At 46.9% G+C, this 14,704-nt stretch overlaps 1 protein-coding gene across 2 annotated transcripts; it reads left to right on the forward strand.

The window, feature by feature from the left end:
• Positions 1 to 622: 622 nt before the first annotated feature.
• LOC122922367 (probable serine/threonine-protein kinase drkB) lies at positions 623 to 12,823 on the forward strand. 2 transcript variants are annotated; one of them, XM_044272958.1, is made up of 7 exons: positions 623 to 760; positions 5,317 to 5,360; positions 5,397 to 5,562; positions 9,719 to 9,810; positions 9,887 to 9,927; positions 12,110 to 12,235; positions 12,506 to 12,823. In XM_044272958.1, exons 2-7 carry the CDS (start codon positions 5,321 to 5,323, stop codon positions 12,620 to 12,622), a joined length of 582 nt encoding a protein of 193 aa, XP_044128893.1. In that variant the 5' UTR covers positions 623 to 760; positions 5,317 to 5,320; the 3' UTR covers positions 12,623 to 12,823. The 2 variants fall into 2 exon arrangements, with proteins under 2 accessions (XP_044128893.1, XP_044128891.1); XM_044272956.1 differs by having other exon boundaries at positions 5,317 to 5,562; positions 12,506 to 12,822.
• Positions 12,824 to 14,704: the final 1,881 nt, after the last annotated feature.

The following is a 14,704-nucleotide window of genomic DNA, read 5'->3' on the forward strand; positions in this document are numbered from 1 at the left end:
TTGTAGGATTATTTTTGTATGGCTGTTCTTGTAGGATTATTTTTGTAGGGCTGTTCTTGTAGGATTATTTTTGTAGGGCTGTTCTTGTAGGATTATTTTTGTATGGCTGTTCTTGTAGGATTATTTTTGTAGGGCTGTTCTTGTAGGATTATTTTTGTAGGGCTGTTCTTGTAGGATTATTTTTGTCGGCCTGTTCTTGTAGGATTATTTTTGTAGGGCTGTTCTTGTAGGATTATTTTTGTAGGGCTGTTTTTGTAGGATTATTTTTGTCGGGCTGTTTTTGTAGGATTATTTTTGTAGGGCTGTTCTTGTAGGATTATTTTTGTAGGGCTGTTCTTGTAGGATTATTTTTGTATGGCTGTTCTTGTAGGATTATTTTTGTAGGGCTGTTCTTGTAGGATTATTTTTGTAGGGCTGTTCTTGTAGGACTATTTTTGTAGGGCTGTTCTTGTAGGATTATTTTTGTAGGGCTGTTTTTGTAGGATTATTTTGTAGGGCTGTTCTTGTAGGATTATTTTTGTAGGGCTGTTTTTGTAGCCAGGCTTCTTCATGTCTCATACCCGTGTTCTGTGTGTTCCTTGTTTCCACTCTCGGCCTGGGATCTGATTGTGACAATATTGCACAGAAAACAAACAAACTAGAAAAAAAATGAAATAGAGAAAGAGAAGCACAAGGAAGAACCCAAAAAGAATAAAAAAAAGAACAAACATAGTGATAGTGGAGAAGAGAGAAGCGTTGGTAAGGAGCCGCCCGACACAAGGTAGGTCCACTGCTTCCTGGAAGCCTGCCTGTTCCTCATGCTGCGCCTCGATCCCGGACGTATGACATGAAGGGGGGGGGGATAATTTCATTCACCTTACACAGCTTTGGACGTGGTGGACGAGGAGCAGAACCTCCCTCTACACTGGAACCAGTCCAGTCATCCGCAGCTCACAGTCTCCCCCGCTGTCTCTGTAATGAGTATTATTACAGCCAATCAGAGACGTGAACCCAAAAATATCCTTCTGTCTGCAAGGACACTATAGGCGGGTCCTCCACTAACGAGCTCCGCCTTCTGTATGTGACACCGGCTCATACACCGCTATATGTGACACCGGCTCATACACCGCTATATGTGACACCGGCTCATACACCGCCATATGTGACACCGGCTCATACACTGCCATATGTGACACCGGCTCATACACTGCTATATGTGACACCGCCTCATACACTGCTATATGTGACACCGGCTCATACACTGCCATATGTGACACCGGCTCATACACCGCTATATGTGACACCGGCTCATACACCGCTATATGTGACACCGGCTCATACACCGCTATATGTGACACCGGCTCATACACTGCTATATGTGACACCGGCTCATACACCGCTATATGTGACACCGGCTCATACACCGCTATATGTGACACCAGCTCATACACCGCTATATGTGACACCGGCTCATACACTGCTATATGTGACACCGGCTCATACACTGCTATATGTGACACCGGCTCATACACCGCTATATGTGACACCGGCTCATACACCGCTATATGTGACACCAGCTCATACACTGCTATATGTGACACCGGCTCATACACCGCTATATGTGACACCGGCTCATACACTGCTGTTTGTGACACCGGCTCATACATCGCTGTATGTGACACCGGCTCATACACCGCTATATGTGACACCGGCTCATACACCGTTATATGTGACACCGGCTCATACACCGCTATATGTGACACCGGCTCATACACCGCTGTTTGTGACACCGGCTCATACACCGCTATATGTGACACCGGCTCATACACTGCTATATGTGACACCGGCTCATACACCGCTATATGTGACACCTGCTCATACACCGCTATATGTGACACCGGCTCATACACTGCTATATGTGACACCGGCTCATACACTGCTGTTTGTGACACCGGCTCATACACTGCTGTTTGTGACACCGGCTCATACACCGCTGTATGTGACACCGGCTCATACACCGCTATATGTGACACCGGCTCATACACCGCTATATGTGACACCGGCTCATACACTGCTATATGTGACACCGGCTCATACACCGCTATATGTGACACCGGCTCATACACTGCTATATGTGACACCAGCTCATACACTGCTATATGTGACACCGGCTCATACACTGCTATATGTGACACCGGCTCATACACCGCTATATGTGACACCGGCTCATACACTGCTATATGTGACACCGGCTCATACACCGCTATATGTGACACCGGCTCATACACCGCTATATGTGACACCGGCTCATACACTGCTATATGTGACACCGGCTCATACACCTCTATATGTGACACCGGCTCATACACCGCTATATGTGACACCGGCTCATACACCGCTATATGTGACACCGGCTCATACACTGCTATATGTGACACCGGCTCATACACTGCTATATGTGACACCGGCTCGTACACCGCTATATGTGACACCGGCTCATACACCGCTGTATGTGACACCGGCTCATACACTGCTATATGTGACACCGGCTCATACACTGCTATATGTGACACCGGCTCATACACTGCTATATGTCACACCGGCTCATACACCGCTATATGTGACACCGGCTCATACACCGCTATATGTGACACCGGCTCATACACCTCTATATGTGACACCGGCTCATACACCTCTATATGTGACACCGGCTCATACACTGCTATATGTGACACCGGCTCATACACCGCTGTATGTGACACCGGCTCATACACTGCTATATGTGACACCGGCTCATACACTGCTATATGTGACACCGGCTCATACACTGCTATATGTCACACCGGCTCATACACCGCTATATGTGACACCGGCTCATACACCGCTATATGTGACACCGGCTCATACACCTCTATATGTGACACCGGCTCATACACCTCTATATGTGACACCGGCTCATACACTGCTATATGTGACACCGGCTCATACACCGCTATATGTGACACCTGCTCATGCACCGCTATATGTGACACTGGCTCATACACTGCTATATGTGACACCGGCTCATACACTGCTATATGTGACACCGGCTCATACACTGCTATATGTGACACCGGCTCATACACTGCTATATGTGACACCGGCTCATACACCGCTATATGTGACACCGGCTCATACACTGCTATATGTGACACCGGCTCATACACTGCTATATGTGACACCGGCTCATACACTGCTATATGTGACACCGGCTCATACACTGCTATATGTCACACCGGCTCATACACTACTATAGGTCACACCGGCTCATACACCTCTATATGTGACACCGGCTCATACACTGCTATATGTGACACCGCCTCATACACCTCTATATGTGACACCGGCTCATACACTGCTATATGTGACACCGGCTCATACACCGCTATATGTGACACCGGCTCATACACCGCTATATGTGACACCGGCTCATACACTGCCATATGTGACACCGGCTCATACACCGCTATATGTAACAACGGCTCATACACTGCCATATGTGACACCGGCTCATACACCGCTATATGTGACACCGGCTCGTACACCGCTATATGTGACACCGGCTCGTACACCGCTATATGTGACACCGGCTCGTACAACCGCTATATGTGACACCGGCTCATACACCGCTATATGTGACACCGGCTCATACACCGCTATATGTGACACCGGCTCATACACCGCTATATGTGACACCGGCTCATATACTGCTATATGTCACACTGGCTCATACACCGCTATATGTGACACCGGCTCATACACAGCTATATGTGACACCGGCTCGTACACCGCTATATGTGACACCAGCTCGTACACCGCCATATGTGACACCGGCTCATACACTGCTGTATGTGACACCGGCTCATACACCGCTATATGTGACACCGGCTCATACACCGCTATATGTGACACCGGCTCGTACACCGCTATATGTGACACCGGCTCATACACTGCTGTATGTGACACCGGCTCATACACCGCTATATGTGACACTGGCTCATACACCGCTATATGTGACACCGGCTCATACACTGCTATATGTGACACCGGCTCATACACCGCTATATGTGACACCGGCTCGTACACTGCCATATGTGACACCGGCTCGTACACCGCTATATGTGACACCGGCTCATACACCGCTATATGTGACACCGGCTCATACACTGCTATATGTGACACCGGCTCGTACACCGCTATATGTGACACCGGCTCATACACCGCTATATGTGACACCGTCTCATACACCGCTATATGTGACACCGGCTCATATACTGCTATATTTGACACCGTCTCATACACCGCTATATGTGACACCGGCTCATACACTGCTATATGTGACACCGGCTCATACACCGCTATATGTGACACCGGCTCATACACCGCTATATGTGACACCGGCTCATACACCGCTATATGTGACACAGGCTCATACACCTCTATATGTGACACCGGGTCATACACTGTTATATGTGACACCGGCTCATACACTGCTATATGTGACACCGGCTCATACACCGCTATATGTGACACCGGCTCATACACCGCTATATGTGACACCGGCTCATACACTGCCATATGTGACACCGGCTCATACACTGCCATATGTGAAGCCAGCTCATACACTGCTATATGTGACACCGGCTCATACACCGCTATATGTGACACCGGCTCATACACTGCCATATGTGACACCGGCTCATACACTGCCATATGTGAAGCCAGCTCATACACTGCTATATGTGACACCGGCTCATACACTGCTATATGTGACACCGGCTCATACACTGCCATATGTGAAGCCGGCTCATACACTGCCATATGTGACACTGGCTTATACACTGCTATATGTGACACCGGCTCATACACTGCTATATGTCACACAGGCTCTTGACATGCATACGTATACCCTACTCAGCTCTTGACCACAGATTCATGTAATGCTATAGTGGATTCAATCTAATACATGAAAATAAGTGACACAGTGACTATATGTGCCTCAGATTCATACAGTTACGTCCCCTACCTGCAGATTACTTCGATATTATTTGTCTGTAGCTGACGACAAGTGCCATCGAGCTGCTTCCTGTCTAGATGAGAGGTTGGTCATCTGTGCTGCTCAGGATGACCTCCGGTGACCAGACATATAGACATGATAGTTTCTGACACAGGTTGCGCTCTATATGATTGATAGCTGGGAAGCTGAGGCAGCAGAACATACTGACGTGAGGCGCATAATGTAAGATACTACATGCTTAGTACATGATGAGTGCAGCCTGCCTATTTTTTCCTCTGTAGTAAAATGTCAACCTCAACAAGAACCCCAAGCAGTACCTCAACAGGAACACCAACAAGAACCCCAAGCAGTACCTCAACAGGAACACCAACAAGAACCCCAAGCAGTACCTCAACAGGAAACCCAACAAGAACCCCAAGCAGTACCTCAACAGGAAACCCAACAAGAACCCCAAGCAGTACCTCAACAGGAAACCCAACAAGAACTCCAAGCAGTTCTCCAACAGAAATCCCAGGTGGAATTGACATGTATGTGGTTATGTATTACCTGTCATCTGGGGGGTGAGGGATATGACATCTGAGATAAGGTTCTGTGAGATGTAAAGGGTTACTCCTATGTCAGTCTTTCCTGGTTGAGATCTGAATAACCTTACTGAGTGCCGGCCGGTAATGGGCAGAGTTCCAGATACTTCAGAGGAGCTGTGCTCTGCTGCCTGTGCAGCTCCCGTTTACTAATGGAGTCATGGAAATAGAGGTGTGCAGCCGGCTCTGCTCGCGATTACCCTTAAATCAGTTTTTGTTGATGTACAACTTTCGTAGGACACCACCTGTGCCACTAGTCAGCTCAAGAATTGTCTGATCGACCTGGCCCTGTAACCTGTAAGTGCTATAAATATGAGGTGGAAGCATCTAGGAGTAGCAGCAGCTCACCCATGACGTGATGGACCAAGACGGGCCACCAACTGCTGAAACGCCTGGTGTGTAAAAGTCACATATGCTATGTTACATCTCTGGGGGGTAACATCAGCTCCTGCGAGCTAGAAGCTGCACAGCTCCTCACTATCTGATTGGTGGTCCAACTCTGGCACCCCTGTCAATCAGTTGTTTGAAGAAGCTGTGGAACTCGGATGAATGCCAACCACAGTGCCATACATTGTACAGTGGCTCTCAATGGTATTGCAGTTCAGTCATGTTCATCTGAATAAGACTAAGATGCACATAGGCCATGTGACCAACGGATGTGATGTCACAGGCCGAGGAAGACGCTTTGGGGTTGAGCTGAGTGCTGCAGTGAGCCCCTGTGGGAGCCAGTGAAGAGGATATGAGTGGTAGTGGCCCTGGTGAGATGGTGTTGTGTCATGTGTCCTGCCTCAGGCAATTTCTCCCTGGGGTTTGATGCACTGAAAATGGTGATGATGAAAGGAACCAGGCAGAGATAGTAGATAAATAATGTCTTCCTTTACTGAGTGCAAAAACGGATATCAGCACATTCATTAGCAGTTTGTACAAAGTGCATTTTCTCCCTCCCCCTTCCGAGATGACAGGGTATGGTGGCTGGCAATGCGGCAAAGGTGACACTCATAAACGTGCGAGCTGATGATATCTCTCTGTTCTGATTCCCTTCGGCTTTACTCTGGCACCTGTAACTGTAGGTGTCCACTGAATGACTCAGGCTTCTAGCTATGCCTGACCTGAACTCTCCGAACGTGTCTGAACGTGTTACCCACCACTTTGCAGCAGAGCTTTGATAGCTTGGTCGTTTGATCAGAACTGGTTAGTCCACCACCAGTTAGGCCAGATACATGTAGGATAGGTAATCAATAAAAAATCACAGCAAAAATAACCTCCCCTAAAAAAATAACCTTTTATTAGATCAAACACAAAACAAACCACATCAAAGGTAAAAAGTAAAGGATATTCCTGGGGACCTATGCTGGCATATCAATCCACTGGTTCACTCAGGCCAATAGACAAGGGATCTAGCCCCATTCTGTCCTTACCCAAAGCGGAACAGGCGCCCTGATAAGAGCGATCCCACTGTCTTCGGAACTGGCCCTGAATACTGTTGTAGAAATATAAATAGTTGTAATCAGCTCGCATCAAAGTTTGTGTAAGGAAAAAGGTAAATCCCTTTCCCTCAGCCGCAGTCAGAGACAGACCCAGTAGTTATTATCTTGCTTGAAATTCTGAGCACTTCCTCTCCTCCCTGCTCAACCTGTTCCTTTTATTTACTCACAAAAGGTGTAAAAGGGGCTGTCCCAAGACAAGGATACAGGAAGTGATAACATACAGGAAGTGATGACACACAGGAAGTGATGACATGTCAAAGGACAGGGAGGGGCAATCAATGTGGCTGGGCAGACAATGCACACACCCCATCGCTGTATAAGGAAGGATGAGTCATGTCCATTGTCTGATCAGCCAGGTGGCCGTGCACCCCCCATCACTGTCAGCATGGACCTCATTCAATACTGCTCAAAAGTGATCAGTATCTAATAAAGATCATTCTACTGGTTCTTATAGGTTTGAGATTATCTGCGAGACATTGCTACGGCTATTGTCAGTATACGGTACGAGTATACCAACAGGGCAGATATGCATGTCTTAAAAGCAGATATGTATCCAGAAAGGGATAGCGAAGCCGCAGCAGAGGTATAATATGGATCTCTCGTTATGCAGACTTCACTTCTCTAATGTGTATAGACATTTGAAGGGAAGAAGCCCAGTGCTTGCACTTAGGCTCACAAACCGGCAAACGCCCCCCTACACACTGAGAACACGTCTCCAGGCCCATGAGAAGGTTTTCATACTGACGGTTTTACCACTGGTCCCGATTTAGCCAAAGTACCCTCTGCTAGAGCGTTCTCTGGCTAAATCCGACACAGGGAGACGGATGACAATCTATAAAAACACACACACATCCTAAAATAAAATGTCCGCATAATAACATTTCCACAACAATACCCTAACCTACCTAGGGAGGCCAGGAAAAGGATCTTTGGGGCTTACTAACCTAGGACTGAGTAAAAGCTACCGGTACCTGCGATATACAATGCTGATAATATTACAGATGACTAGAACGCTCCATATACAGTATATCCCAAGACAACTCCCACACAACAGCTTGTACCTGCTACTGATATGAAACACAAACTATGCAGGGAATGTACATGGGAAGCACAACCCAACGCATCTCCACCAGAAATATTTAACTTCTGAGGTCATCAGGGACTATATAATTGTCAATTAATAGTATAGGTACTGCCGTATATGTCACTAATAATGACACAATAGAACTGCTAGGGCTAACCGAGGAAACAAAGCTAATATTGATACCAGTCACAACATTATGTATCATATGTTCCTCAAAGGTAAAATATAACCCAGAAAGACAATTGCCAGCGGATAATTAGCAAAGTTTCTAGGTCAGCAGCAAGACTATGATAGTTGTCACATAACACACCATAGCCTGAAACTCCTCTATGGCCTAGGACCCTGCAATCTCCCTGGGGCAATTATGTCCTCCTAGGTGAGCTTCCTCTGTGGGCCACCTGGGGTAACTACGTCCTCCTAGGGGCACCTCCACTGTGGTCCACCTGGCATTGAGGAGTGGGAAATGGATCACATTCTCCCTCACTCATCAATCTCCTCCCTACATTACTGACTTTCGTGGCCAGTCAAACCCTTGGTGGGAAGTGGGACCACCCTAGTCATACCAAGAGAGCAGGAAGGAAATGGTAAGATCCATTCCTGTTACCAAACATTGCCAATCGTACCGCATCGGCTGGTGAACAAGGTGCATTACATTCACATTGCATATAAAACACAATAATAGCAGATACCATAGAAGTACCGCAGTTCTGGGGTATTACATACCCCCTTCAAACTTTCTGCTATCAATGGGGAAAAGAAGTGGAAACTGCTTGTTTTAATCAGGTAAAACAGAAAAATTACATACGGAATAGTCAATCACCTGGCCTGCAATACAATGGGAGGAGCTCCTGTCACCACGCTACCCACGTAGCACATGGCAGATGCCCTATGGTAATACAAGAGAGAGACAGTGATCTACAACATCCTACCTGGATGATGTTCTCAGCAGAGCTCCATTCTTTGTGCACACAGGTTTATACCTCTCAGCCCCTCCTCCTAAACATGTCAAGTGTGGAGTATGCATGTCCGACGACTCAACAACTCTTGAATGTGGCCTTCACAGCACAATGGGGGGTTTGTGTATGTTACCTACCTATCCCTAACTCACAATATTACAAGGAAAATAGAAGGTAATCTAATATTCAGAGGGGAAGAAGTACTTAAGTACACGTATGTCCAACACACTGCTCTGCTGCCAGTGAGGGAGGTGTGGGGGTGGGAACCGGTGCTGGGGAGCTAAGAAGTGGAAACTGCTGCTGCCAGTGAGAGCTACCTTGACAAAGAGCTTATTTTGCCTTGGACAGCAGTCGGGAAATGTAGTAATACACTGAGGCCATTCAGGTGCAGGGTCATCTATGCCTCATCTAACAAGTAAACCACCACTGTGACATCTATATGTCCTAATAGGACAACCTGCAATAGCTTCCACAGTATGTAATTAGACTTTCTGTGAATTCCTTACATTTTGTGGAGCAGAGTTCGGCACACGTAGATTTTAGATTGTACTATCACATATCTTCTTCTCCCTCAGGGTGGCCATCTTTGTTCCGCTATCCATCTTCCTGTTGCTCCTGGTTCTTCTCGTTGCTGTTTTTCTCTGGAGATATTCTGAGAGGTTCCAATGTAAGACATGTTCCTTTGTGTATATGTGACCAGAAACGTAACTTTTCACGTCTAATACTTCACATTCTTATTCCAGGTCTGAGGAGATTCCGATGGAAAGATGGGAATACAGTGAAGGTAAGTATCTAAAAGGCACCTTACATCTCTATCATATGGTTCCTCAGAACCATACACATGGAGGTCACTAAAATGTACCAGCTGCATAGAATCAGTTCCTTTGTCCTTAGGTCGAGAACCTGGAGGGAGATCTTGTAGTTGCTAGGAAATGTAATACTACATGGTGTCTCTGAAATGACTGAAAGGGTAGTGAGGCTCTCCCTTTATAAGAATAGTCAACCCCTTTAAATACCTCAACTGTTTGTTGATGCCACTTGGGCTCATAGGTGACTAATAGCGCTTCCGGTCCCCCACTATGATCTGATCATCACCACTTCTGGTCCCTGCTGGAGTGGAGGATTAATGTGACATCAACATGGATGTCACCACGGCTGATCACTTAGTGGCCTTAGTGGTGTCCTGTGCAGCTGTGGTCACATGCCATTCCTGCACCACTGAAGCCATTGATTAGCCTGAAGTGGTGACATGAATGTTGACGATATGGCACGCTACTAGTCCAGTGGTAAACAGAAGCAATAGGGACAGGAGCCCAGCAGTTGACTCGGATGTTCCTCCACCACCTTGTGTTCTGGTCTTCCCATCTAGGCTCCTTAGGGTTCCTGCTGTGGAATTATGGTCAGAAAACCTCCAGTACATTACAGTTCCAGCAAAGTGGATGAGATTTTACCAATCTGCAGTGGATAGTGCTCCCCCATTGTCATTTTAAAACCACTGCATGTTAATGTGGCCATATGCAAAATGTAGGGTGAAATCCATGGCAAAGCCTCTAGAAATCTATGTAATGATGGCTCATGATTTATGGATTTACCTGCAGAAATAACATTGCCCTCAGAGTCTCGTTCTGTGTTCGGTGAGGATTTGCTCTGGCAGTATAAAGGCAACGACAACATCTTTAACTTAAACAGTGCAGTGCTTTATTCACACAGACGTAAAGTGACAACAAAAAGTCAGTTTCAATGAAAAAACTGTCACCTTGAGTCTGATGTTTGTTCACACCAGGCAGCGACACATAAGTCCTTGGGTGAAACAGAAGTCCACGTGCTTTCATCCAAGAGCAAGATAGCAGGCCTTAATGCCGGCCCAAACTCTTAGGCCCCTTGCAGACGAGCGTGTCCGGATTAGGTCCGGATGCGTCCGGGTGCATTGCGGCAAACCCGCGCGAGAAGGTACGCAACTGCAGTCGGTTTTGACAGAGATTGCGTTCCGTTGTTCAGTTTTTATTGCGCGGGTGCAAGGCGCGTGATAAAAAACTGAATGTGGTACCCAGACCCGTTGAGGTTTGGGTTCAAGGTTGTGTAGATTGTATTATTTTACCTTATAACATGGTTATAAAGGAAAATAATAGCATTCTGAATACAAAATGCATAGTACAATAGGGCTGGAGGAGTTAAAATAAATAAAAAAATAATTTAACTCGCCTTAATCCACTTGTTATCGCAGCCGGTTTCTCTTCTGTCTTCTTTTGTGAGGAATAGGACATTTGATGACATCACTACGCTCATCACATGGTCCGTCACATGATCTTTTACCATGGTGATGGCTCATGTGACGGACCATGTGATGAACGTAGTGACGTCATCAAAGGTCCTATTCCTCACAAAAGAAGACAGAAGAGATGCCGGCTACGCGAACAAGTGGATTAAGGTGAGTTAAATAATTTTATAATTTTTTTTAACCCCTCCAGCGCTATTGTACTATGCATTCTGTATTCAGAATGCTATTATTTTCCCTTATAACCATGTTTCTAGGTCTCCATCCCGATCGTCACCTAGCCACCGTGCGTGAAAATCCCACCGCATCTGCACTTGCTTGCGATTTTCATGCAACCCCAGAGGAGCATGCTGCAATTTTCACGCAACGCACAAGTGATGCGTGAAAAATCACCGCTCATGTGCACAGCCCCATAGAAATGAATGGGTCCGGATTCAGTGCGGGTGCAATGCGTTCACCTCACGCATTGCACCAGCGCGGAAATCTCGCCCGTGTGAAAGGGACCTTAGGCCCCAACACAGAGACTGGCAATGCTCCACTGTCAGATGGAAGATAATCCACATCACCTGAGACTGCTGGCTGGGTGGAACCTCGGTGACACATATCTTCCGTCAATGATGGCCCCTTGCGCTTTCCTACAGTTCCTTTTTTCTCATAATCTCACTCTTATTTTTTGTGTTGCTTTTGGAAGATAAAGCCTGGGAGTGATGTCATCACCATCTACGCCACAGCCAGTCACCCGCTAGACAGTGGACACCCCGGGCAGCGTCCACTATCTGGACACGTCTACCAGGAGATTTCTGATGTCCACGTGGGGGTAAGATCTCTGTCAGGGTGGGTGAACACGGTGGGCACTTACTGACCTTTTCCATGTGGGCAGTTTTCAAGTGAAGGTGGTGAGTACATAAGACATGGGGCAGCAGCGCATACATACCCATGGGGAACCTTGTGGGTCTGGATCTCCATCATTTCTCCTGCATCGTGAGGACATCTCGTCACTTTACACTGAAGCCAAGGCCACATGTTATATGTAGATAGCTGTGGATATGAAGATGTTTCCTACTGAAGGTGAACTATTTCATTTTAGGCATCTGGACCCGGTTCATCGTACTCCACTCTTGGATTTCAATTCCAGGACCAGAAGGCAGCAGCTCAGCAGCCGGCGGATGGACAATATAGTCTAGTGGGATTACCCGCCAAGTGATACAAAGAATAAACCTGCACAGATTATCCTGACTGCTGTTGATGGATCCTGCATTACTGAAGGTTCACGGTATCATTCTGTAATGCAGTAATGAGTCAGCTGTGGTGGTGGCGGACCACCGTGCCCCATGATGGCGTTGTTATTCTCTTTTCTTATAATAATAAATGTTCTGCTGATTGCTGGAAAAATAAAAATGACCGCGACTAACCATAAATCCCGCACATGAACCTACAGCATCAGCCCAATGCATGAGAAGGTGTCCACAGATCTCACCCATGTAGCCCCTTCACTCTGGGGTGGTGCCACCTTCTTCACAAGAGTTGGCACCATACTGGCGAGTCTGTGTCAGGACGCTGGTGCAGATTTCTTCACCTGAAACAAATCAGAGCATCTCCCCTGGACCGGTTGTGTCTATTCTCCATGCACCATAAGGTCTTTGTGATGTCACAGGGTCATGTGACATGCTACAGTCACATTGGTTTGAAGCAGCCACAGGAGGAAGGGTTGCCAACCAGAATTTTCTTAATTCTGGACAATTTATACCAAAATCACGGACAGCCAACATTTTTTACGGACTAATTGAAAAACCATAATGAATTATACAGATTATAAGTAACACATGTCTAAAGCTTAATATACTGATCCGAGCTCAACAGCATTTACTGAGAGCTGTAAAATGATGATAATTACCCCCAGAAGAATCTAGTCAAAAACCGCCAGCGTCAAAAATATCACAGACAGATCAGATAAAAAGTCACAGATTTTTACGGACTCTCCAGAAATTACTGGACGGTTGGCAACCCTGGCAGGAGGTAAGTGTAATATCTACATCCCAGGTGCTGTGGTAAAAATAATTACTAATATAAAATAATAATACCGTGATCACGGTGTTTAGGGCGAGGCGCATGGTCACCACTGAAATTGAGGCTTTGAATGACATCACTAGGTCCCTACGGTGCATGGAGTTTAGACACAACCCCCCGAATCCCATCACAACCTGTTTCCATCATATGTCACATGGGAGCAGGTAGAGGCCGCTGTGTCCCGGAACAAGTCACATGACCCAATCGGACGAGCCGCCGGAAGAGAGAGAGAGAGAGAGACGAGCAGCTGGAAAAGAGAGCCGAGCCGCTGGAAGAGAGAGAGACGAGCCGCCGGAAGAGAGAGAGAGACGAGCAGTTGGAAGAGAAAGACGAGTCGCCGGAAGAGAGAGAGGCGAGCAGCCGGAAGACAGAGACGAGCCGCCGGAAGACAGAGATGAGCCGCTGTAAGACAGAGACGAGCCGCCGGAAGACAGAGATGAGCCGCTGGAAGACAGAGACGAGCCGCTGGAAGAGAGAGACGAGCCACTGGAAGAGAGAGACAAGCCGCCGGAAGAGAGAGACGAGCCGCCAGAAGAGAGAGACGAGCCGCTGGAAGAGAGAGACGAGCCACAGGAAGACAGAGACGAGCCGCTGGAAGAGAGAGTTGAGCCACTGGAAGAGAAAGAGATGAGCCGCTAGAAGGACATGCACACAGTCTCAGAAGGAAAGTGTACTACTACACCACCTGGTGGTCACAGCAGGGAGCAGCAACAGAACAACCCAAAGTCTGCCCATCAACACACACCAATATAAAACATGGCTTGGTGAAAAATCATCAAAAATAAACCGGGCCTGTTTTCATTTTTTCATTTTCTTTTGTTCCTCCCCATGTTCCAATAGCCATAACTTGACCTCTGGGCACCCAGGACCGACCTTATCACAATGTACCCTGTGAAAGGCCTTCAGAAGGCGACTAGCACTGACATCAGTTGCCGGAACCCACATTCTTTCTTCTAGACCGTAACCCTTCCAGTGTACGAGGTACTGAAGGGAACCATGAAGAATACACGAGTTAATTGTTCTGGAGATCTGAAACTCAAGATTACCATCTACCATGACAGGAGGAGGTGGCAAGATAGATAGTTCAGCAGGTTCCACATAATTTTTCAACAAAGACCTGTGAAACAGATTATGGATCTTCCATGCCTGCGGAAGTTCGAGACGAAACGCAACCGGATTAATAATGGCAGAGATGTTGTAAGGACCAATAAATCTTGGG

This window comes from Bufo gargarizans, unplaced genomic scaffold (assembly GCF_014858855.1).
Source record: "Bufo gargarizans isolate SCDJY-AF-19 unplaced genomic scaffold, ASM1485885v1 fragScaff_scaffold_288_pilon, whole genome shotgun sequence".
NCBI lineage: Eukaryota > Metazoa > Chordata > Amphibia > Anura > Bufonidae > Bufo > Bufo gargarizans.